The sequence below is a fragment of the Bombus vancouverensis genome, chromosome 12, assembly GCF_051014615.1.
Source record: "Bombus vancouverensis nearcticus chromosome 12, iyBomVanc1_principal, whole genome shotgun sequence".
NCBI lineage: Eukaryota > Metazoa > Arthropoda > Insecta > Hymenoptera > Apidae > Bombus > Bombus vancouverensis.
The window spans coordinates 10,506,667-10,532,285 of NC_134922.1; the positions used below are offsets into that span (position 1 = coordinate 10,506,667).

General features: G+C 36.5%; 1 protein-coding gene across 11 annotated transcripts in view; it reads right to left on the bottom strand.

Annotated features, from left to right (window-relative positions):
* The window catches only part of LOC117155185 (QRFP-like peptide receptor), an 83,076-nt gene that overhangs the window by 38,909 nt on the left and 18,548 nt on the right, over positions 1 to 25,619 (bottom strand). For 10 of the 11 annotated variants that reach the window (XM_076623230.1, XM_033330881.2, XM_076623231.1 and 7 more), the window contains exons 2-3: positions 23,555 to 23,948; positions 22,612 to 22,742 (exon numbers count right to left, since the gene is read on the bottom strand). In XM_076623230.1, coding sequence (XP_076479345.1) covers positions 22,612 to 22,742; positions 23,555 to 23,684 — 261 coding nt within the window. In that variant the 5' untranslated portion in view covers positions 23,685 to 23,948. Of the gene's footprint in view, positions 1 to 22,611; positions 22,743 to 23,554; positions 23,949 to 25,619 lie in introns of those variants that run through there. The other variant, XM_076623235.1, reaches the window with a different exon arrangement.

Genomic DNA, 25,619 nt, shown 5'->3' on the forward strand with positions numbered 1-25,619 from the left:
GGTGTATGTGCACACTGTACACCGATGTTATATTGTTCACGATGGAAAGCGTTCGCACGTCGAGTTTACAACGGACACAATGTAAAATCGGTATCCATCAAACACGCGTGGCGTACGTATCACCGTGTAAAAGAAAGGCAAACGGTTCGTTGCAAATTTCTGCGTTAATTAGTTTTCCATAGAAATTACATTCGGTAAAGGTAAGCGTTTCAGGAGAAACAGTAAAGCGATCATGTTCAGTGGGTAAATAAAGGGACAGCAAATTACACTCTGTCCACGGGATAACTATTAACCGAGAGAAAACAATTTTAATCCCGGCAGACTACCATCGAAAAATACGAACCAACCACACATGAATAAATCCGCACCTGTGATAATTTAACTGTGTTTCTACGTTCGGAATACTCGTCGTTGTATTTATAATCCATTGAAGAAGATATGGCGAAGTTTATAATAGCGTCAGAACGAATGGATTGTAAAAGCAATCCTCGGTTAATGCGTAAATTTGGATATATGAATATACAACATATCATACGCTATAATGGTTTGTGTAACAGAATCGCTTTTAACTTGTTTCTTGTAAATTTGTAACTACTAATAATGTTCATAACGAAGTTGAGATCAGTTGTGACTCTTCTCTTTGAAGCTAACTCTCAAATTCTTCAATTTAAGCAGCGATTGAAAACTTTTACCCGCACTTGATTCAATAGCGTAATACATGCAAGCAAGATACTAATAAATTTGAGGTGTAGTTGTGTCCCTGATGATTGCATATAGATGCTAGCTGTAGATGACGCCTGCTGGGGGTACTGTTATTTTTCTTCTAATTTATATGCGTGGAAGAAAAATAGGACTACGAGCGCCGGGATTCGAACCCGGGTCCCGAACGTTCGTAACCTAAGACGCTAACTACTGCGCTATCGTCATGCGGTAGAAGTTAGTGTCGAGTGTCGGTATTTGTTGTCGAGTGCGCCATAAATTAACGAATAAATGTAAATATTAATTATATCGATCCCTCGTTAAATTAAAAATTTCAATTATAAAATACTGTTTAGAGTCTTGGTTTACCCCTTGTTGGGAGTAATAAAATACTATGTACCGATAACTCTAGATATGACTGTATTAATCAATGCTGCTACTCGATGCTTTAATTTAGTATCTCTCTATACTCTGTATCATCGTTGCTGCTATACATGGTGAAACTCTCATCGTGATAACGTTACATGTGAAAAATCACGGACGCCAGAAGACCGATCGGCAGTGGCTAAGCTCTGTCATAAATCAGATGTTCGATAATGCTTCTCAGCTGACATTTATATCGAACGAGATAACAGACGACGCAGTGACCACACGTCGATCAGAAGAGTAAAAAATTCTTCTGAAAACTGACGCTCTCTGCACTTGACGCTTTCCATCAACATACATACGATGCTACTTGCGCGATATATTATTCAAGAAACAACTACTCAATTGTTCTACGATTTATGCGAATCAACTTCGAGACTATTCCATATCTTGTTGCAAATGAACATTTTAATACGTGTAAAATAAACATTATATTATATTACTCGAAATAAAAATTTGAAAGTCAGTTTCTATTTATAATGCTTCAGAGTAGAAATATATCTTTAAATCTCTACGTTATAAAAGAAAAATGGAAATAAAATATATATGATATAATTAGTTGAATATACGAATAAACATTTTCCTGTTTATTCGCTACTACGTTATAAACTCAAATATCTGCTTTGCATTAATTAAATGTTTTAAATTTCATATCAGTTCACTTCATTAAGAAAAATTTTACTTTCACTGTTAGTTAAAAATCAACACTTTCTTTTAAGTTTCTTTTTCTAAAGAAACTTAAGATTTTCCCCGCGTGTACCTTCTTTCATACGAGACACTGATCCTCATAAATTAGAACACATTTCACACGTACAGGCAACAGATAAAACCGATTATAAAGGAACAATTTGCACGGTACTTTGACTAAAGAAACTTCAAGAGCAACTTGTCTAAATCTCAATACTATGCATGTCACGGATGCACTTGTGCACGTGCCTCCATTCGCCATAGCTTACAAGAATCAGCTTAAACTACTAATATTTTCAGAGGAAATAAGGATGTATATGTGCATGCAAAAATGTATAGACCGAGTTCTTTTCAAATAAATTTGATCGCACAATGGACGAGTTTACGTGCTCCTTTCGTGATATTTTCGAACTAGTGTACGGTCGATAAGTTTACGACAATTTCCCTCTTCCAACTTCATTTATATCAGATGGAAGAAATGTGAAAGGAAAAAATTACAATTGCAAGTGAAAATAAGAAATTTCGTCGGAAAAAACTCGAAATTAAATTGGAAATAAAATAAGAGAGTATTGGAAATCAGAAAGAATAACTTTTCATATTTCTTTTCGAACGTCTACATGAAAAGAACCATGGAATTTAATATTTGTTTCACAATCACGTCTGTCATCGTGTGTTCTCGAGAGAATGATGAAATCTGATTTACGAAAACCCAAGACGACATGTTATTAGACATCGTCGTACGTCGACGAAAGAATCCCAATGCTTTTTATGACGTAAACGATATTTCTTCTCCTTGACGCGCGTATTTTACTTTTACGTTTGGAGTCACCGTGAGACGTTTAACTAAAAGTTACGACAAATTTCAAAGTGCAATCTCTATGAGAAAAGAAGAATGACTCTGTTAAATGGCTGTATCAAATTTACAGTCGCCACGAGACGTTTAACTAAAATTTGCGATAAATTTCAAAATGCAATCTTTGAAGGAAAGAAAAATGGCTCTGTTAAATCGCTGTAAATCAAATTTTTAACCATGAAGCGTCATGCTGCGACCGAATATTTTTACGAACTTTTATGCTTCTATTTGTCAAACAAACAACACAACTTGTATTACGAGATTGGAGTGACGAATTTCCTTTTTCGTACAAACTTCACGGTTGTAATCGAACAATCCCTGAAGCAAACCAAAATGCCTCTGTTGAATGGGTATATAAAATTTGTAATCATAAATCGTCACGTTGGCAACTTTTTATATTTGTACGACCTTTCATAGAGTTATTCGTCAGGCATTTTTCAACAAAACCTGCGTTGCAACACTGAAAATACATTTTTTTTTTTTTCGTACAAACGAAACGTTCGTCTTATAGAAAGCGACAAATTAAAGCGATACCCGAACGATCAGTCGTTTGTCGGTTTAGAAGAGATACGAATTGTAGTCAACATATCTATATGTGACAATAACATTCCGAAGACAAATTCTCGCGCGATAACCATTCGTCGCGCGGCTAATCCGCGATGTTAAGATTCCCTGTAAAATAGAAATCACCGTTGTAAGAATAAATCTCTGATGTAACAAAGACATTCGTCTCTTCTAATTTTAAGATACCACGCGGAAAAAGACTCGGGCATCGAGATTCTCGGGATTTAATAAAAATTCCACGAAACTGTAGTTCCCGCTTCTGTACATGCTCATTTCCTCGATCCTCGGACAAAGAGCTGAGCATGTACGTTATTTTTGCCCATCCACTTTTAACGAAACCCTTTTTTCACGTCATCTCGAGAGCTGTTCTAAAAAGAAAGAAAAGATTAAGTATCTTTAAAAGAACTCTATACACTGTCAGATACAAATATTGGAAGATCTACTTATCTTCGTTAAAAAGCTCTAATAATTCTCATGCCTTCGTTATTTTATATTATTAGGATAAAACGAGAGATTTATCATAAAATAACTAGAAAATAAGAAGGCTGGAGCGGATTCAACTTGTACGAAATATTATCAAATCTCTAAATGTTTTTGGTCGGCAGTGTATTTTAGTAACGCGTATGTCTACGGCCTGGCTATGTTGGTCTAACAAAATATTCCTGCACCATGCCAATCCACTTTCTGGAATCGATTAGTTGCAAGCTGGAGTGCAAACGAGGATAGAATATCTCATCGGCGCCCTCGAGAATTTCTGGTGTCTCTATTCTTGGTACTCCGGTTACCCTTTTGACATCGATCTCCGTTTCACGTTTCGAAACTTTCTGATGGAATGCACCCACGAAAGGTTGCAGTACGTCCCATGAAAAGCATTCGTGAATTTTTGCCACGCTGCGCGTAACCTATCGACCTACGCTTCTAGTTTCGTAATTTTCTTTATGAATATAAAGTTTCCTTAATCTGCTGTGTTTACGATGCGTGTGTTTTTTTTTTTTTTGTTTTGTTTTGTATCGAGTTTAAAACTTTCTAGGAAAAATAATTTTAACGTTGATGTCAAGAAACAGAAGTGTACAAAAATCAATAGTTTCGAGAGATTAATGGAAAATTTGGAAAAATTGAGAAATTAATGAAAAATCGCGAATTTAATGAAAAAGTTGGGAATTTTGGAAAATTTGGTAAAAAGTTCGAAAAATATAGTTCGAAAAAACTCGTCGTTAAGGGAACTTCCACGTGAATTGTCTGGTGTTTGAAATTTGCAAAGACAGCGCGATAAGATTAGCAAAATCCAATTCCAGCGAACGATCGCCGTGTAATTTCTCCACCTACTACCTCCTAGCGATCTATTCCTGGCAAAAAAAAACAGCAATATCGAACACTCACTCTCTCCAGAGGGTCACGGGTCATCGTATTCACCATTTTCCTTTCGACGGAATACGAATGGACTCTTATCGAAGCATCCGCGGACTTTTTCACCGGATATCCCACGGGTTTCGCCCCATAGAATGCTCTAAAAAAACTTAGATCGTCGCTAAAAATATAAGAACGACGTGACGTAACGTATCACGGCCAATGTTTTCCACGTTGTTGAAAAATTGGATGCAAAAATTTTGCAGCAATTGGAATTTCGTAACATTCAGTTGGAGAAAAAAGTACTTAATAACGAAAAGTCACAGAAGAGAGAAAATGAGTAATTCTATAAATTATTTTATAATATTCGCTGATCTGTCAGATGTGCTCGAACGAGACGAATTTTATTAAAATTAATAATCATTAAATTTCCCAAGAATCTAACATTTAATACTCGACGGAGATGAATATATTTTCCTGACACCAAATTTACATTTTCTCGTTTCAATATTATTTCGTCGACGCCCTTCGCAATGTCTACTGTCTCGTATAATATCCGCCACTGTTATCATTTTATTGGGCACAACGACTGTCACCGAGTTTAAAGATCCCCGGGGAATCCTCTGGAGGGTAACCATTTGCAATCAAACTTTATAACCTGATCCCGGAATCCAGAACTGCTATCGAATCGTATAAGGTATCCGAGTCTTGAAAACCATGAGGATTCTCTCACAACAGAAGAACAAATTCTCTGCTCTTTCTCTTAAAATCGTCTCCTATAAAGACGAATAGAAATACCATAAATATTGCACCACTGACAAGACAGATAATCTCCTTCGTTTGTGACGATGCTTCTCACGTGAAGATCGTCGGAGAAGAACGTAACGAGTCACATTTTGTGTATTTTCGACCAATCGCGGGGAGGCACAATCGCGGGGAGGCACAATCGCGGGGAGGCACAATCGCGGGGAGGCACAATCGCGGGGAGGCACAATCGCGAGGAAACACGTCAACGGGAGTCGTAAATTCCCGTTACGATTATAATAATCGACACCACGAGTTGATCGATCCCCTGATTTCCGTTAAGATAATAGGGGTGGTTGAGAGGGTATAACACTGCGATTAACAGGGTTATAAAATTTATATTTTTAACACTTAAGTTACACCGTTGCTCATTTTATATATCGTCGACAATGATTTAACGTATAGAGATGCGATACACTGGCACAATATTCGTTGGTGATAGAAGATCAAGGCTCGTAGAGTTTTTGTTATAGTTGACGTAGCAATAGGAGAAAGGAACTGACATGTTGACTATTCTAACGTTGTGGAATAAGTAATTTACCGTGCCGATGCTGTGTCGGAGGAAAGCTAGCGATGGGTGTGTCTAGCGCATGGGACCATCGGATTTGTTCATGACATTTTTGGTCAGGGAAGTGAGGGCAGTATACATTGCTTCTGATTGGATAAACGAAGGTTGGTGGGCTAGACAGGCCCCCCCTAGCCGCCCCCCCCTAGCCGCCCCCGTACGTGAGAAAACCTAACTTTCCCTTGTCAAGCCGTGGTAGACAATCTTTAGAAAGTGATTTAGAAGAAAGATATTTGTTGGGTCTGAAGGACCTTAGCTAGCAAATTCCTGAGATTTGCGATGGGTCCTTAAGACTATTGAGTGTATGCAGTAAGGATTAACGGTGTTTGCCCACGGTCCCATCTTGCCCACGGTGTGTGGCCTGGTCTAGGTAGAGTGTCGCCCGACGTGACATTTTGCATATTATCAAAATTGTCTGTATTGAAATTTAGTTTTGAAGTTAAACGCGTGTTTTTTCATCGCTCTTGAAAATTTTCAAAATATTTTTCATCCTGATATTGCAGCATCGAAGATATTAAAATACTGCTTGAATTAAAAATTGTTCCCCTCCCATAAAACTTGGCCGATCTATCAGCTATTTTTAAAAAGACTCATATCCTTGAACCTAATCTTCAAGGATTCATCTCAATTTCTAACGACACATATTTAAATTAAATTCTAATTTTTAATCATATAAAAATTCCTCTAATTAGTCACAAAGTTAGTCAATCTCGACCTTCAAATCAGCGAGTCAACAAAAATGTACTTATCATATTTGTGCTTATCTTCGTATACAAAGTTTGGCGGATCGTTTGAATTTCCCGAAGCTTTGTCAAGGCTGAAGATTGCAACGTCTCGCTTTTCAACCCCGTGAAAGCACCCATATATCAGAATCATCTGGCTCATATCGAACTACCCTTTTGTTGCACCAACGTAATGTCTTACTTCCGCTTCCCCTCGCCAGAGTGGAAAGAATATCCCGTAAAAGACTGCATGTCCTTGTCACGTAATTTTTGGGTTGGTTGGTGAAAATAAAATATAGTTGAGTCGTAACACAACTATTCACTTGGTTTTAATCAACCTTTATTATGAGTTCAGCAATCACAATGTAACACGCACTGAATTAACATAAATCACAATTCACTCCAACCACGTTATGTCAGACTTAGTTACAACAACACATTAAGTACGCGACTTATAAGAGTAGAGACCGACATAGACATGTTGACTATTCTAAGGATACAGAATAAGTGAAGTCTTACTGACGATACTGTGTCTGAGGAAAGCTAAGGGTGGGGGTATCTAAGGACAAGGGACGGAATTTACGACAGGAAATACTCGCTTGGTCCGAACGATCTTAATTATAAAAATGCCAAGGCCCCTGGTAAGCACTTAAGACTATTGAGGGTGCGCGCCAGGGATATGCAGGTAGCTGGGTGCCATCCTGTCCGTGGTGTATGGCCTGGTCTCTGATATGAATTGACGTTACATCCTCGTCGTAAAGCTTCTGCCACTAACAAATGAAAAATCAAATACTTATATAGAAGCACTCGACAGAAATGTCGACAAAATTGAGAAATAATTTTCTTTACGTCAAAAATCCACTTTTTTCTTAGTGTCGCGTAAAAGCTGCATAATGTCCTTAATATAGGATCTCTGTTCAAGATTTTACAATCGCAATTTTTCTTCCACGAATTACGACCTTTCGATACACGAACGCCTAACATATATACTTCCGAATCAATTTCGTGCCTTCAAGACGTATATTCACTTTTGACTATCACTGTATATGTGTTGCTCGCGTGCGTCCCAATTTCCAAATGTTTCGTACAGTATGCGATAAAACATATCGATAAAAGTTCTCTACGAGTATTCGAATACTTTCGCCAGCGGCTAAAAAATTATTTGCAATTCCTTTGGCATCTTATTTATCCCCCAAAATATAGCAGGCTAAAACAAGTAGACTTCAGTTTGATAAAGGCAGCATGGTAATACGTGTAACCCGCAGGCACATATATGTCATGTACATAGTGTTGTATAACAATGCCACGCTAACAAACTGCAACACACGCATGCGTCTAGAGTGGAATGTATCTACGTCTTCGTAGTAGAACAATTGTCCGATAATTCGTAACGTTGAATCTCGTGGCTCGAGTGCAGCACCATTCGCGTGAAAGTAAAAACACGACCACGAGAGAAAATATTCTCTTTCGATATTTTTCTCTCTCCACCGAAATATTTCACGTGGCAACGAATTATGAAGCATAAGCAGTGATATGAATTTTATTTTCTATTTTTTACCACCTTGGTAACAGTCTCCCGCGGTATAAATGATATTTATTCGTTTCTCTTATTTAAATATAAATCCATTTTATAAAATCCTGGTATTTCTTCTTATTCCATAAACTCCCTTTTGCTCTTCTCTGTGTACTACCTATAAGCTTTGTACGAGAGAAAGAAAATATTCAATTAGATGGTATGGAACGCGTGCACGCATTCACAGCTCGCAATTTAATTTGAATTTACATATGTATTGCATAGTTTGATCTCAATGTACATATCGCACAGTTTGATCTAAATCTACATATAGCATAGTTTGATTTGAATCCACGTATGAACACATACAGTGGGTTGTCTGTACGACGAGAGTAAAACACTAACATTTTCGTTGCTTCCGATGGAGTTCGTAAGCGTGACAGGAGATGTTCGTTAAAATTGCATTTGATAATCCAGTTCGATCTAACAATTTCACACCTCTTATTACACGGACTACATTTCTTCCCTTTAAAACAAATGCAGGGATTATGCAAAATTTTCAATAAAAATATCTCTCAACTTCTATTCCATTACCATTCTTAACGTTTCTATTCAATCGATCTTCCAATAATCGATCATTTCGTTACTAGTTTTCTGATAATTCGAGTTCTATCGTTCTCCAAATTCTATTGACCACTTTCAAACCCGAAGAGAAACAACTACTAAAATTTCGTTCGTCTATTAAAATATACAGTTGATCGGCCCAATGTTATAAATTGGAAAATCTCGAGGTTCGATTTCTATGTCAAATCTCCTTTGTTCGAAGTTGTAAGGACCAAGGCTAAAGTTTCGAGGCGACATTCGATTCTCTAAGGAGCAAAACTCGAACAGTGGAAACGATTCGAGCTTGAACCTTGTCTCTTATTTTCAATTTTTCAACGGCTAACTGATCTTTTCTCGTTCGAACGTATGAGAAAAAATTTATTCAGTTACGATCGCGAGGATATTTTCGCGTTTAAAGAGCAATCTACGAGGTAAATTCCGCGTTGTTACCTGCGCTCGTAGAACATAAACAAGGCACAGGTTCGATCTAAGTACACATTATACATAGTCATAACCGATGCATTAAACCACAAGCTTTAATACACACCAAGATTAACCGGGTTAGAATTCGACGCATCTACCGTGACTAATATTTACTCGACTCTTTAACAGATAATCGATTCTAAACCCACAGGTTAATTAACGGGAGAAATTAATGAATCCTGATGCAAGATATTGTATTACCAGCACGATACTGATAAGCTTGCAAGGATGAAATAATAATTAACCGACAGATTTCCCAGGGGAAACTTCTAATGGGAAACATTTATTCACAACATTAATACGGATAGTCGGATAGAAACATAGAAATGATTTTAATTCAGAGTTCTTTCGGAATAATTTCATTTTTCCTTTTTATGGGTCTTAGATTGTACGCGTCGAATTATAAAATATTTATTAGTATTAGCTGATTTGTTAAAAGATCGCGAAGAGATTATAACGCAAGATTGGGTAGTTTATAATGTTCCATTAAATATTATTGATCGTTATATATTGAAATTTATAGAAATTTTCAACGTTAACCCCCTTTTCAATCTGGAAATTTCTATTACCATCGATCGACGACTCTAAAGTTTTCACATTGAAACTCTTTCGCGTCAAGAGTTTTGTTTCTCGAAGAGGGAAAGATTATTCCATCTTTTATCGGTCTAATACAGGAATTGTTAACTTTCATAATTATAGACGGGATAAACGCTGATCATACATTGAAAATAAATTGACCATTAATCGTATGTTCCAGGACTAAACTTGAGAATTTCTTAAGAAATAGAATTGATCGATTTAACTTCCGAATGTCTTAGTATCACGTTGGTAAATTCGAATAAAAATAAGTCCGAAAATTCTTTCGCAAAAGAGTTAAACGATGGCGTAAAACTTTAAAATACGTGAAGTTTCAGATTATAAAATGCGAAATATTCGAAGCAAGATTTAAAAGTACGTTAAAACTCAGGATATAGGAGTTAAAGTATGTTAAGAACTGGCGAGATTAAAGCATAAACTGGTGGCAAAATGTCACATCCATACGCAAGTTCGACCACTCGGAAAAATACCTAGAGGAACAAGAGAATAACCGGGCAAATACGACAAGGTTTCTCCTTAATGAATCCTCAAAGCGATTTGCCAAGAACACTCCTGGCTTGTACTGCACGATGTTTGGAAATTTCCAGCGTATACGTGCATCGCGCAAGTAGTATAATACGATGTAGTTCAGACGAAATGTGTCCGCAATTCCCTCTATGGTTTAATTACTTTCGCCGAAAATCAATCCTCTATTCGTGAAACATCTATTTAATATAATTCACGAAGATATTTCCTCTCTGGCCTTTTAATAAATCTTACAATGATATTTAAATAAGAACCGCCTGTTCCATTTGGACGCACGGAAGATTTACGACTTTGCAGATTGAAATCCCATAATTACATAAAATATGAAATTTTTACCAGAGAAATTAAAATAAAGGTTATATTGTATAAAGCGTAATTTTATGTTAACGTCAAATATAACGTTTAATGTCGAGTATCTATGAAAAACGGATCGTACATTCCGTTTCCATTTAAAAAACATGAAGAAAACTGAAATGAATTTTTAAAGTTACATTTTCATCATCTCGCGGCACATAAATTGAAACTTTCAAAAAGTTTTATATTACATTAGGAAATAATGTATTTAAAGGTTGCGCCTTCTGTCTTTCTCCTACATTCTTCTATATCTAGAAAGTGCATAAAGTCTTTATAAATGAGATATTTTGAGATAACAAAGAAGTTCGTTTTTCAAAGGTACTGAAAGTTGCGACTTCTTCGCGAGAGAGAGAGAGAGAGAGAGAGAGTTAAAGAGGACAGACCAAGGGGAGTTCTCGTCGCGAATTGCCATAATGATCGAGTAGAAAGTAGGACGAACATCCGTGTCGTTTCTCTGCTTGCGAACAACGAATCCACAAAACGACAAGTTCAGAGCGACTTGCCTTCTAGCATCGATTTCTCACGGAACGATGATACATACGATAAACTGCCGCGTATTTGTAAGTGACGATCAGTGAATAGCAAATGAATACAGAGACAGGAAGCAAATGAGAAGCATCCTTTGCAAAGGCGACTGTCTTTCATGAGAAACATTCGTTTCAAGATATAATGTAACGATGTGGCCAAAAAAGTAGGTCAAAGAAGATTTTGAACCTGATTACGAAACATGGTAATTTAATGCGGTTGATAAATGTTAAAATACAATTATTTTAATAATTGTATTTATCAGTCGGAGATAATCACGCGAATAAAATTTTGATGATCTTCGATTTGATTCATCAGTATAAGTGACTTAATAATTGATGAATATCAACTTCCAATTATTTACTAATTATAATTAATCACGAACAAAACATATATAGAAGCATTACAAGAGTTCTTTATATATTGCAATTAACTGCATTAAAGGATAATACATTTAGACTCCATATCAATGAAAAAAATCCATTACGTGACAGATATGAGCCTGAATATGCTCTTCAGGATCAACCACGTGTATCTAAATTAAATTTAATTGAAAAAACTACAGATCATATAACTATAACAAGTGGAGAAAACAAAGTTATTTTATATACTAGTCCATTTAGAGTGGATTTATACTCTCAGAATATATTGGTTGTGTCTGCAAATGCAAGGGGTCTTATGAGATTTGAACATCATCGTACAAAACCGAAGAAACCAGAACAAGAAGAAAATGCTGAAAATGCTGAAATAAATGGCAACAGTGATGGTCCAGGTGATGGTACAGATGATGATCCAGGCGCTTGGGAGGAAAGTTTTAAAACTCGTCATAATTAATCACGAAAAGAAGATTTTGCATTTGATTTATTAACGTGATAATTTCATAATCGACGAATATTAACTTCCAATTATTCCGCAATGATTTTTTATTAAATTTTAACCTTTCAATTTTCCATAAATGCATAAACATTCGTAACGCTAAAACCAAACGAAAAGAAATTATTTAATTAATTATCTGTAGAATGGCAGGAAAGATCTAAAAGAGGACAAAGGAAAGGAAAAACGACCGCGTTTGGTTATTTTCGTGAGAACTCACAGGGTTAATGCTACTTTATACACTTTTGCAGAGCAAACGAAGTTTCCATCAGACTTCCTTATATCTTTTATCAGGGAATTCTCAAAGGTCTGAGGTTCCAACAGGCAATTGAAAGTACTCTAAAACCACCGACAGATATATTAAACTTTTTCCGTTGAAGAAGTGCGATCTCTTTTTAAAAGAAATATATCCCCGTGCGGCTATTAAATTTATATTAACCTTCGAAAGAAACGTTAAAAAAAATGTCGCCAATTTAAAATATATATTCGAGTGGATTGTAAAAAATATACGATCGTATCGTATCTGCAGGCTGTTAAGAGCATCAACGAAAATAAACGTTAAATTTCCGACTACATTTGCTACTTCCTGCGCTATCGATCCTCTCGAGTCTATTGCCTTTTTGCCTACTGTCAATACAACGATTGCCTCGTTTCACGTCACCTTTAACGTCACTCCTTTTTCCTAACTACCGACCGACTCGTTTTATCGTTTCCTTTTCAGACGACAAAGATTCGTATAAAGGAAAGAACGCGCGCTAGATATCGTTCCCTAGCGACTGTTTCGTAGCATCGAGTTTATACTTTCAGATGATTCCGATTGCTTCTTATTTGCCTGGAAACACAGGGGAGCATGGTGTCCAATCGAAAAATAAAACAAAAATACGTTTGGCATGACGAGTTTATCGATGAAAGAGAAACCATGCTGTTTCTTTTTTTACAGAATAGTTCGCTATAGACATTTCGTTTCGAACGGAAAAATACTCACGGCGAAACATTTTAGCTGTTTGTATCAACGGAAAGTCGATCCACAAAAATAACGATTTTATTTTTGACGAAACGTAGCAAGCGATTTTTCACAGAGGAACAAAAAACTTCCGCAGGGTCGTGATTTTCAAACGCTTGTCACGATGCCAGCACCGTCTGCCAAGAGGACATCGAAAACTCTGTTCCGCGAGCAACATTTAGCTTTTTAATCCAACCAGGGAAAGCGATTTTCACATTTCATCGACAATGTACACGGTCGTATTCGAAAATCTTTGAAACACCGCCGGGTTCGATCGTCAGAGAAAGTATCAAAAACATTTCATCGAACAAAACTGTTTTATACTATCCACGTAACCGGCGCGAACAATTCCCGTAAACTTGAAAATTTCCTATTGACGACGCGGTTGCACGAGGAAAAATATTTTCCATAATTCCGCTCGAACGTGTTAAAGATTTACTCTTCTGAGATTATACTGCTGAGTAAATTTTTGGAATCGCTACTGAATAAGAAAAGGAGCTGGGTCCTCTGAATTTTGTTTCTCGGTCCACGTTTCACGCAATGAGGAGCACGAAACATATTTAAACAGTTTGACATGAGATAACTTAACCGAAATTATTGAACATCTATACTTTACCAATACTAATTGAAAGTCAGTGAGAAAAGAACAAATTAAACAAGCTGAAACTATTTTGAATTGTGAACACTATGGAAAGCAAATTACCTTACAAAGAAACGAAGTGTTATACTATCTTTCCCTAAAATGTATCAAGATAATTTCGAATAGAAATTATCTTGAGATATAAAACTCGAGATATAAAACTGGAATGAAAGAGCAATGAATAATTGTTGCTTGCAAAAGTAAATAGATAGAATAGGCCATAGATTCCCAAAATATAGTTCGCGTTAAATGTTAAAACGTGTGAGCTGAGTTTACAGATTCGTTGGAAGAGTAGATGGCGAAAAATTATCATTTTTGAAAATGATTATTACTAACCTTCCAAAGAATTTCTAATACAAACGTTACTATAATAGTATAAGCAAGTAGAAATTTTTTAGCTTTCTTTGGTCGATCATTGAATAATCTTCGAGGAAAATCACCCAATACAGGAAGTGCACTTTCGATCGATCAATGACAGAAGGCAGAACGAACGTATCTTTGTTCGATTTGGAATAACTGACCAATAATATCCTTGGAACTTGATACGAGCACGAATAACTTTCCCCAGGAGTCCCATTCTACTTGGGAACTCGATGAGTGAAAGAAAATCTTTCCTAATGTACGAGCTTTTCTTCCGACAACACGAAGTTCCGCAAACTTCTAATACCCGGTAATAATAAGAAAGGACAAGTACTCCAAGTTTGTGCAGGAAAATTACGGCTGAGAAACACGAGATTCGACTTCCCTTTCGAAATCATCCGAAGAAAAGGGTACGAACGTGAAGAATGCACACGTAGTTCTTGAAATAAGATAAAGGTAGGTGCAGAGCCTGGTACAAAGACCAAACGGCAAAATTGAAAATCGATAATATGCGTAGGATGCGAAGCATGTAAGTAGTAAAGGCCCGTGTATGGTCAGCCATTCATTCGATAAACAGCCACGCGTGGTTTCATTCATGAATACCTGAAAGGAATTTAATTTCTAACCTATATTTACAAAGTTATTTAGCTATGGAATGCTATTGTATTTGCAAAATTATTTTGCCATGCAAATAAGTTTTCTATGTTATATCTACTTCGTTGTAGTCCATATTTTTAATTTATGTTATTGTTTTGTATTGTGGTGACGAGAATTTAACTAGGAATATCTTGCTTTCTCATTTATCGCTGACATTTAAGATCGTTTTTTTTTCTGCATTAATATCATTATTAATGATGTTTTCGCGCACAGACATATCGACAGATGTATTGTAAACATTGATTATTAATAAATATTCTAAATGAGTATTCGAAGATTTCTAAAAATAAAAGTACGAAACAATGTGCAAACGGAAAACCATTAGTTTATAATAGATTATCAGATTAAAACGTACTACCTAGCAGATTGACTGACATCGCTGGCATACGTACCTGTTGCTCCTAGTATATTCAGGTCACCATTAAACTAGACGAAACGTCGATAAAGTGTGTACCATAAAAATGAACAGGCATCACTAACAGCTGACGACGGTTTTGTCTAGAGCAGAATTTTAATAACATCGTTTATCACTGCCGATGAAATTCAGTACATCGGTCGATCATGACAAATGGTTTTCTTTTTATAGACAAAAATAACTAAAATTCCTCGCCTTATTTTTTATACCAATTCGCAATTTTTACAAGTTTCATGAATACCTTTTTAGAGAGAGTTTTAACTTCTTTAAGCATACTATTACACCTTTAAATGTTTTTGTATCATTTACGATGACTCGTGGACAATCTGAAAATCTGAAAAGTCTGTAACTCAAATAACACAAACATAAATAACGTTGTAGGATTAAAAATTGTCGGGTTCCGATTGGAATTCAACTTCCAACGCCTCCATATATTTCTACGTGATTACATTGCGGATGAATGAAAATTCCCATTATGGTCGTTGGAATACGGTTGAATATCGATACCTCGATTTCCAAGGGAGAAATATCTGTGCAACCATTGAATTTTATAAATTCATGTACACTTTGTTTATGCCAATTCGTATCTTTAACGATTTGGTTTCAAAAAATATTTCCCTACTCAACCCTCATTCGTTTGTCATTACGTTATTTCTAATTGGTCTATGTTCATGTAATTTGCTCTAGTAAATATCTAAACTCAGATAAATCCGGATAATCCACTGTAAATAATTTCGTAACGCACGATATCGGATATAACGCGTATTTTATAAAATTTATGCTTCTCAAAGATATCGTGAATATATATGATACGATTCTCAGTGATACGTGGGCGGTAGAGACGCGTCTAACTTCTGGGAATATTGTTCAATTAGATGACGCATTCACGCGTAGTATCGAACATACGTGACCTACGCGACACACGAGGCAAAATATCCCTATCGAAATGCGAGGAAACCTATTTTCGCCGGGATTTATGTTTTACTTTCCTGCTAATTTCGAGACCAGCTACACTCCGAATAATATCACCAACTACGTAATATACAAGCTGTATTGCGTCAAGCAGGTGAAAAGCTGCATCACGCATCGATGCGCTTATTCTAACAAGCGCATCATTGAGGCACTGGTTTTCAAGTAGAACAGAATTATTTATCTTCGGCGAAGAATTTGTAATTTGTTTGGTAACGTTTCGTTCGTTTATGTTCTCAGGAAGGAATTCTTTGACGTTTTATCGTGCCTAGACTACCGTATCACGAAAGCAATCCAATTCTATTGACAGAAATTACAGTCAATTTTCTGGCCCGAGCCAGAACTACGTTCGTGCGTAATAATATCTATGAAAAGTGGTTGCTCGAAACGGGGTTACAACCGGTTTCATGGATCGACTAAAATTACGTTTCAAATGAACCCATGCGCGTATAACTTGCGCCTAACCGCGCGCAAGTTTCCGAATCGTGGATTCTAAGAAAGACAAAAGCGGAGTTTCATCTCGCTATTAAAGTTAAAACATTATAAAGATTTAACATTTCTGTGAATTTAATGATTTCGGATTATTCCAAATTCCAATATTTCCGACGAATTTCTAACAGCTAAGCGAAACGCGATGCAACGTTCACAGCCATGGCGAAAAGTTTTATTGGATCGAAAACTGATTCGACGAAAACTCTTTGATTTTAAATTTCCTCGACCTTTCTAGAGAAATCGCCTTCTTATTGCTTACGCCTAAACTCCTGTGGTAAATTTCAGAATCAAGGATTCTGAGAAAAGCGAATGCTAGAGCAATAAAGTTGTAGCTTGTTATAAAAGTTGAACCACTGTAATCATGAAATATTCAACGTTTCTACAGATACGAAATATTTCAGACAGTCCCAAATTGAACTACTTCTGATGAATCTCCAACGACTAAGAAAAATGTTGCAAACCATTCGCAGTCATAAAAATTTTCATCGAAAGGTAAATTAAATAAAATATTGATAATTTCTGTGGATCCAACTATCTCAAACAATTAACGTCTAACAAGTAAATAAAATATTAAATAAAATATTATATAAACCATTTTCATTCATACATAAATATCGATTCTTGTTAAATCCTATTCGCTGAACTGCTAGAAACTGCTTTTGTCTTGAAACGAGCATTTTTCTACAGAGATCGCCATTCTATCGCACGAATGTCCTTTTACCTTCGTTGCCAGCTAACGTTCAGGACATTATGTCTTCTCCACGAGGGAAATGGGAGCCAACTGAGGAAAAGGATACCCTTTCTACCGCGAATAACGAATAAATCAGTCGTCTGCCGCGTCGTTGCTTTTATTTCACAACCAACTGTGTTCCTTCTTCTTCTTCCTCCTCGGCCAGTAACACGAGACTAATGTAAAATATAAAACCGACCTACGAACTCGGCCAACAATGTCGCGATAGATAATAATGATTGAACGCGTTGCTTTCCATGGTTCAGCGTAACCAAGAAACGCACCTTCGGGCGATGAATTAATAACGAGCACACCGTAACCTGCTTAGTTTCTTCGACGTAAAATCCTATTTTTTTTTTTTTTTTTTTTTTTTACTTACTTAAAAGTGCAAGGATAATATGAAGATAATTAGATTCGATTAACCCGTTAAGAATTAGCAACCAAATAAGCCGTGAAATTCATGGAAAATGTAGTCCACTCATGGTGAATTAACTTCCAGACTGTTTCGTAAATCTATAAGAGAATATTATATTTTACATTTTCACGATATGCCACGATATCGGTGGTTTCTTGGGGGCAACCGTGTTTGCACTTTACACTTTGCACTTTGCACTTTGCACTTGCATTTTGCACCAACGTTTTTCGTAGACGTTACAGTCTACTTCTTCGGGGTAGACTAGTTTCAGGCTTTCCCTAAAGAAATAGACTGCAAAGTGCAAACACGTTCGCCCCCGAGAAACCAACATAGTGATATCAATAGTGCTACGAATAATTTAGCTTGTTCGATCTCAGCGTAGATAGCGATAGAAATATTATTAAACAAACCCTTGGAATTTTTATTCGTAACCGATGTTTTTATTCCATAGCGATGTTAAGAGTTAATGGCGTACGCTAATTGTAAACGAGCAATAAATTGAGAACATGTCGTTATCGCGAAGGTGACGTTTAACTGTGAGATTATTAACATAAAATCTTACAATTGACGCGATCGATCACTGTAATTTAGAAAAAACAGATATGAATTGTAATGAACATTTCTTTCTAGATGTACGTAGACTAGTGGGAAAAAACGCGGTACGCAGTAACATTATGCAAACTTAATTAATTCATACGCAATCGTAAAATCACGCGTGATAATAAATTATACAATAATAGGAAGTTGATGATGATACGAAATGACCATAAATCGAAGTCCACGTCGCGGAATAAATTATTAATATACACAGGGACGAACGTGTGATTTACGTGATATTTAGAAAGTAACGCAACGAGAGGAAACGTTTTTCACGGAAATGTCAAATAATTGACTTTGACGAAGATACCGGAGTCCCATTTGGGACAGTTTACATCCTACTTTTTTAATATATTTTCTTAATAAGGTCCCGACAACACCGCGACTTCATTTCGAGCGATAAACAACGATTGAAGGAGTCAGCTATTAACATCTTCAAAGGTTCGTCTTGCATCCGGAGGATATTTCACGAGCAGCAACAACAAACAAACATTACTTTCATTTCGAACACATAAATCAACGAGAGAGATTCTAATTTTCTATTCAAACAAAACTGACGATCAAATAAGAAAAGCAAAAAGGTTTATGATCTCCAGAGGTCAGTAAACGAATGGGTAGTTCTATTTAGTATTTTAGAGACCTATTTGTTACACATTGTAGTGTTCGAATTGATCGCATTCCGACTAAATTCAACAATTTCTGTGCAATGAAATTTCGTTTGCAGTTTAATTGCGATAAAACCTGATTGCTGAATAATGACTATCGAAATAAATCATCGAATTACTTAAAGCAGCGGTCGTTGTGATACAATAAAACAAAATGTTACCAAAGATCAGTATTTCACTAAACTTTTCCAATCGCTCCAACTGTAACAAATAAAATGATGATAATGGAACAGAAACATGATAATGTTCATGGTACTAAATATGCCCTTTGTTCTTAATGGTATTAAAAATGTTTACATAGTTTCGAAGAATTAAGAAGATTAGTCGATTATTTTCAAACAACTAGATGAGAAAAAAAACAGATTCTCCCTAAACAGGGAACGGTGCTACTCGATCTTCATCAAGGATCTTCTTCAAGGAGACAAGAAACATCAGCAAGAATATGTGTCTATCGTCTTTATTCCAAGATGGTATCATTGACACTAAGAGGCTCGAATTGAGCCGATAATAGATTAAATCACGTCCCCTTGGAACGAACGACGAAGAGAAATAAATCACACGAAAGACACTGTCAACGAAACGTCAGCGATTCAACTCGCTAACTCACCCGAATTAACACATTGACTGCCACAGTCAATCGTGATCATCGGTGAGCCGCGTTATTAAACTTTTTAGGATAATTAAAATAACATAAACTTCGCGGATTAAAAAACGTTCGACAATGTGAATGATTCAAGTACCATTGTCGGAAGAAAATATTTTTCGAAAATTAAATAGTTACAATTAGACTGTGGATTTTTATGCAATTATGAAAAATACAAAGGTAGAAAAATGCACAGAAGGCGCGTGATATGCAAAAACATATAAAAAATCCAAAGTACAGTACTCTTTGCAATATTTAATACGTGAAAAAAATTCTCCCTAGGTCATACTGTTTTAAATGTTTTCGTGAAATTGCGAATTTGCATAAAAATCTGTGGTATAACCGTGGCGTAGTATATTTCAATCTGCGGCTCGCAAAATATATAAAATTCGCGCGGTAGTTAACGCGTTAAACCATGGCCACGTATAAAGCAATAAGATGGTTTTCAAAGGGCTGCTACTGCTTTTCCTAGTGACCCCTTCGACCCCTTCCCATGGCAACCCTATTCCCTTCTCGAGCAAATAGAAGTATCGTCGAGGGATCATTTTTATCTCGCGGAAGGAAATTAGCAGAGTGCGTGAAAAACGAGCAAGGGTCGAATACGAGATCTGGCAAAATGTTTCTTTGGAAAATTACTTTCGAGATCTCGCGGCGGGGACAGATTAATCTACGTACTTTTCGTGCTGAAATTTAACCGACAAAGGGGAAATTCTTCAAACGATGTCCCTTATAAGCGATCGTTCCAATTAAATCCACGTTGGTATTTTTCGATCCCTGTTAGTTAAAAATTCACCTAAAAGGACGAGACATCGAGTAGCTTATGCCGAGATTATGTAAATTGCAATGATGAAAAGCCATTAGGAATTTTCTATTTTAAGAGGTAGTTAATAATTAGACTACGGCTGTTTGTGCAGTTATGGAAAATTGAAATATAAATACGTGTGTAATATTCCAAAACACATAAGATATTCGAATGCACTAATCATTATAAAATTTGGGAAACGAAATATATCACCATTTAGATTTTCTATTTCTTTAGCGTTTATAAAAATATGAACATGCATACGCATCGATAGTCTGTTAATAATCTCTCTCGCAGACCACAATTTCTTTCGTTATCGACTTACTTCATAAAAAATGAAAAATATGTATTCTCTAAAGCAGTAGAAAAGATACGACTAGTCACAGTTGATCAAGTTTGTTTAAAGTTGGTTAAATCCTAAACGTACGAACTATCCGGTGCAATTAAACATGTTGGCAATGGACGAATAAAGTCGCTTAAGACAAAACGTAATTGAACCAAACGATGTAAAAGAAGAGCGAACCACCTTGCCGTGTATTCGGCATTGGGCTGTTTCTCGGATACGTAATTTTAGAACTTGGCACAATTCGATTTTATTTTCATTCGGGCCAGAACGTCGCGGCGCTTTCTTGACAGCGTGATCGTGCACCATCTCGGCCAGACAACGTGTCTCGATTTCTTCCACCATCTCGATATGAAATTTTACCATCTGTCGCTATCGTCGATATTTCAAAAGCGTTTACTCGAAAATTCTAAAGATACGAGGATTAGCCAATATTAGCGGCGATTTCGACGAAAGAACAGCAAATTCCCGTGTACCGTTCAAACAATCATAACGTCAGAAATAAAAGAGATAGAAAAGCAATGGTCAAAGAGGTATTCTCCATTCCCGTTTCCTGTAATTTTCTTCTCGAGACCCAGTTTCCGGACGCAATCAACCTCGAAGAGGAGATAGAATAATTGGTATTCACACTCGACAAAAGCTGCACTGTCGAAAACTCGCTATTCGATAAACCGAATCGGAATGTTTGCAACGGAATTCGCGATGCTTCGACGAATCAAACGTTGCAATTAAAACAATCGAGCATAAACGGTTTACAGCGCAACGCTTTACATGATCGAAATAATCGAACGCCGTTAGGTTTACATTGCGTCGTGCCAATCGCCAACTTGCATGTGGATGTTCACCGTTCAACCGACTTAACTTAGTTATCCTTGTCCTGGAGAAATGCATTTTCCAAAGGAAAATTCATTCGTCGAAAGTTCGCAGAAATTGGACGGTTCGTAAAGAAAGTTTTTGCGAAGCCAGCGATGTCAACGACATTATGGCTTTGCCTTTTCTTCTGTTACCGCCAGTCGCATATCGTAACTCGCATCTTTCCAGAAGAAGCTCCTTCGAATACCGGTCCCAACAAGAGATGAAGCGGTTAGAAAATCAATTTGACGCGATCGCAGCGAAACTACGTCGAAATCCAATGTAATTTTAAATATTTGTTTGGAAGTAAAATAAAGCTCAGAGTTAGCGTTTCTCGATGACGAGTGTAACGCTTTGCACAATGCATATTATATATATCAAAATCAATGTATCATAAAGGAAACTCGCGTAACGCGTGTGCTAAATGATAAATATCAGCAACGACAGCCTGATAATTCCATGAATTAATGCACGTTTCAGATACGAACTAATAAACTACCGACCGCAATTCCACGTTTCGGGGAACCTCGATGAATATCTGTTCTAATATTCGGTCAGGGATTATCACGCGTTTACATTGCACGTTGTGATTCTATTATAGAATTAAATTCTTCAAAATATAACAAAATCGTCGTTGATAAAACAACATGATCGAATCATGAGACGATAAAATTGAACATTACTTGGTAACGTGTGACAGTTCTGTAGATCGCAGTTACCAGCAAAATCCTGTTTACTATACAAACCGCTGTCTATCGTCTACTTGTTGAGTTAGGATTCTTGATAAAATAAAATTACACGTTTTTAAGTTTTATAAAAATCCTCCTCCACCGTTTTGTGTGCTGTTGAATTAGAATTGTCAACTGAATATTCGATAAAGGGACTCACCTTTACGGGAATGCAGAAGAGTATGAGGAGGAGATCGGCCGTTGCCAAGCCACCCAGGAAGACATTAGTCGGTGTGGATGGTAGAGGTCTAAGTCTCGGGCACAGCGTCGAACCGATGATGACGACATTTCCTGAAATAAAACCATTTATTGCACCGTTCTCATCAAAAGTAGATAATTAACACGTCACCTAAAGTTGAGCAGTTTCCACCGAAAAACAGTGGCAAAGTCAACTAATTTTTACAATTTTACTTTATTTTAATTTGTTTACTTTAATACAAATACGTATCTACTATTTTTAGCTGCTCTTCGAGTCAAAGTTTCATCCCTTAAACTTGAGTTACCGCAGCTAAGAAATACCTATTTACTATTTTTAGCTGTTCTTTGTCCGCGATTTTTCCGCGAAAGCGACATTTCGCAGAAAGAAATGGCGAATTTTATACGTTTACAAAATTTATGTAAATATATTTGTACATCACTGTACAAAATTGCAACGCACAAGTGTTAAGATAAATTCTTTGAATGATATAACACGGCGTACGTTTCTATCTAATAACTGTCACGTGGACAGCAGTGACAAAATAGGAAGTGGATGATAAAATTAATCATCGTGTCGTCGCATTGAACAACATTTTTTCTAGCTAAACCACGCAACCCGGTATCTATATACTAATGATGATAACGTTGCGAATGTTTCAACAACTCTAAAACACTAGATCCATTTTGGAAACATTTTATTGTTATTTCTACTTTTCTTCATATTTTATTTAATATCGCTATCTTTTTCACAATTTTCCTGTTTCCTTCTTCGCCAGATACTTCGGAAGATGGTATTTGACTATTAGAAAGGGGAAGGATCGATTTTCCGGAGCCGACTTAACAGAGGATAAAGAAACAAGACCACGAGACGGTTTTTCCGCGAGACAAAGTACCATCTCACTCACCGACTAATCCGAGGAAAAACGTGAGGGAATAGACGACGAGAACGGGTGCCAGTTCCTCCCAGTCGAAGTGACTGAACGACTCGTTGAGATCGTAATCGATAAAATCGGTGGTATTTGTCTGGTTCGACATGGCGACGATTAACTTCTTGACAACGACACTTGAAAGGTTGCGTCCACTTGTCTATCGCTCATCAGCACGTTTTCCATCGTGCACGCTTTTAAGCACTTTGCTCAGTTGTACTGACGATTTGCAACAGTACTCTTTCTAACGAAATCCCTTGAGAATCCGCCCTTTCCGTGTCGAGAAATCTTCTTTCGCTCGATTTTCTTCGCATGCTTCCCTCGTCAACGGTTTTAGACACTGCCGCGTTGATACGTTGCCATAATCTTTGCCCTGCAGGAAGAAAACAATCGAATCAATCTTGGAATTGAATTAAGCTCCAGACGAGAATCAACGTTCGCGTGACATTTCATTCGCGGTGTTTTTTCGTTCAATCGATTTATAATATGGAACTTTGGTTCTTAAGATCGGAACTATCGATGACTAAAATATAGAACTTGTAGGAAAGTTCAACAAACAGTGTAACAAGAAATAGGACAAATTTTATAGTACCGTAACAAGTAGCTTTTATCGATATGTTGTAGGAAAAATCATTAAAATCTCTAAGAATGAATATCTTTTTATATATTTAATCTGTATAGCGAGCTTCCATAGAGGACTTTTGTTTCATTGTTGGCTGCTTAATACTCGATCAAAGGATAATGGAAAACCCGAATATTGGGTGACAGCAAAATTTTGTACATCAAATTGTAGCGTGATATGATCCTAAGTTATCTTGTAACTCAACGTTGACGTACATGATCGTTTTAGATTTCGACAAATAAAAATAGTAAGACGATCGAGTAACCAGCGGTGAAGTTAGAAACTAACTGTTGAAGCAACCTGCGCAAACAAATAACTCGTTGGCTGAAAGGCTCTTTAACTGGTTCAACAGAAAGCTCTGAGCTCGGTTTAGAAGCTACGAATACCACAATTAGCAGTCTCTTTAAATACACAAACCGCCCTGCAATTTCGTCCACATAATGGCCATTGTGTATATATTTCCAACGTAAATTGCCTACATTATTCTCCACCGTGAGATTCCACTTGCAAGCAATGTCCACGTATATTCTTCGAGGAGCAAAATATAACGCAAGATTAGAAGATGTCGAACACATTCAACAGAATCACTACATGAAAATCATAGTGATATAAATGAAAATTTTGACAATTTAGATCTCCTCGTATTATTGAAATTTGTAGAGGATTGTAGAGGATTGGTAGTTAGAAATTTGCTATTAGAAAATTGGTATTTGAGATAATAAATAAATTAATAAATACAGCTAATGTCGTCAAGACGCTCGTACTAAAGAATTTGTTAATCACAGTGTGTAATCACTGATTAGATCGCTAATGGATATTCGATAGATACTCGTAGATACTTGTAGATACTCGTCGATAACTGATCGATAACTGCTAGATAACTGACTTCCTTACGATCGCGTCCGTTTATTTATACTGGCCTGGGAAGAGTCGGAAAATTCAAATTTGTATTCGTTCGACGGTTGCACGTAGCGGCGACATTGTTTTTCCCGGAGTTCATTTATTATTACATTGCGTGTTTCCTAACGATATTGATACTCCGAGGCAAAACAACAACATGATTCGAATCGTCCTTTAGCTCATGTGCCGCTACAAATTCTTATAAGCAGACATTTTTATATACACAACGATGACTTTTTCCATCTATTGAAACCCGCAGCCTATTTATAAGTATTATCTCTTTAGCTTCATAATTAATTAAATTATAATCTAACTCTTTGTTATAATTGTTTTCGTGACTTGAAAAAATATTAGGTCGTGCGAAAAGGTCGTTCTTTCAAGTTCTATTGATTCTATTGGAACAAAGTGGATCATAGGTAATTCAATAAAATAATATAAAACAAAAAATGTTGTGCATCTATTGTTTCTTTGTAAAACGAAAGAAACTTTCGAAGCAGCCTAATACAATGAATTTCTTGTAAG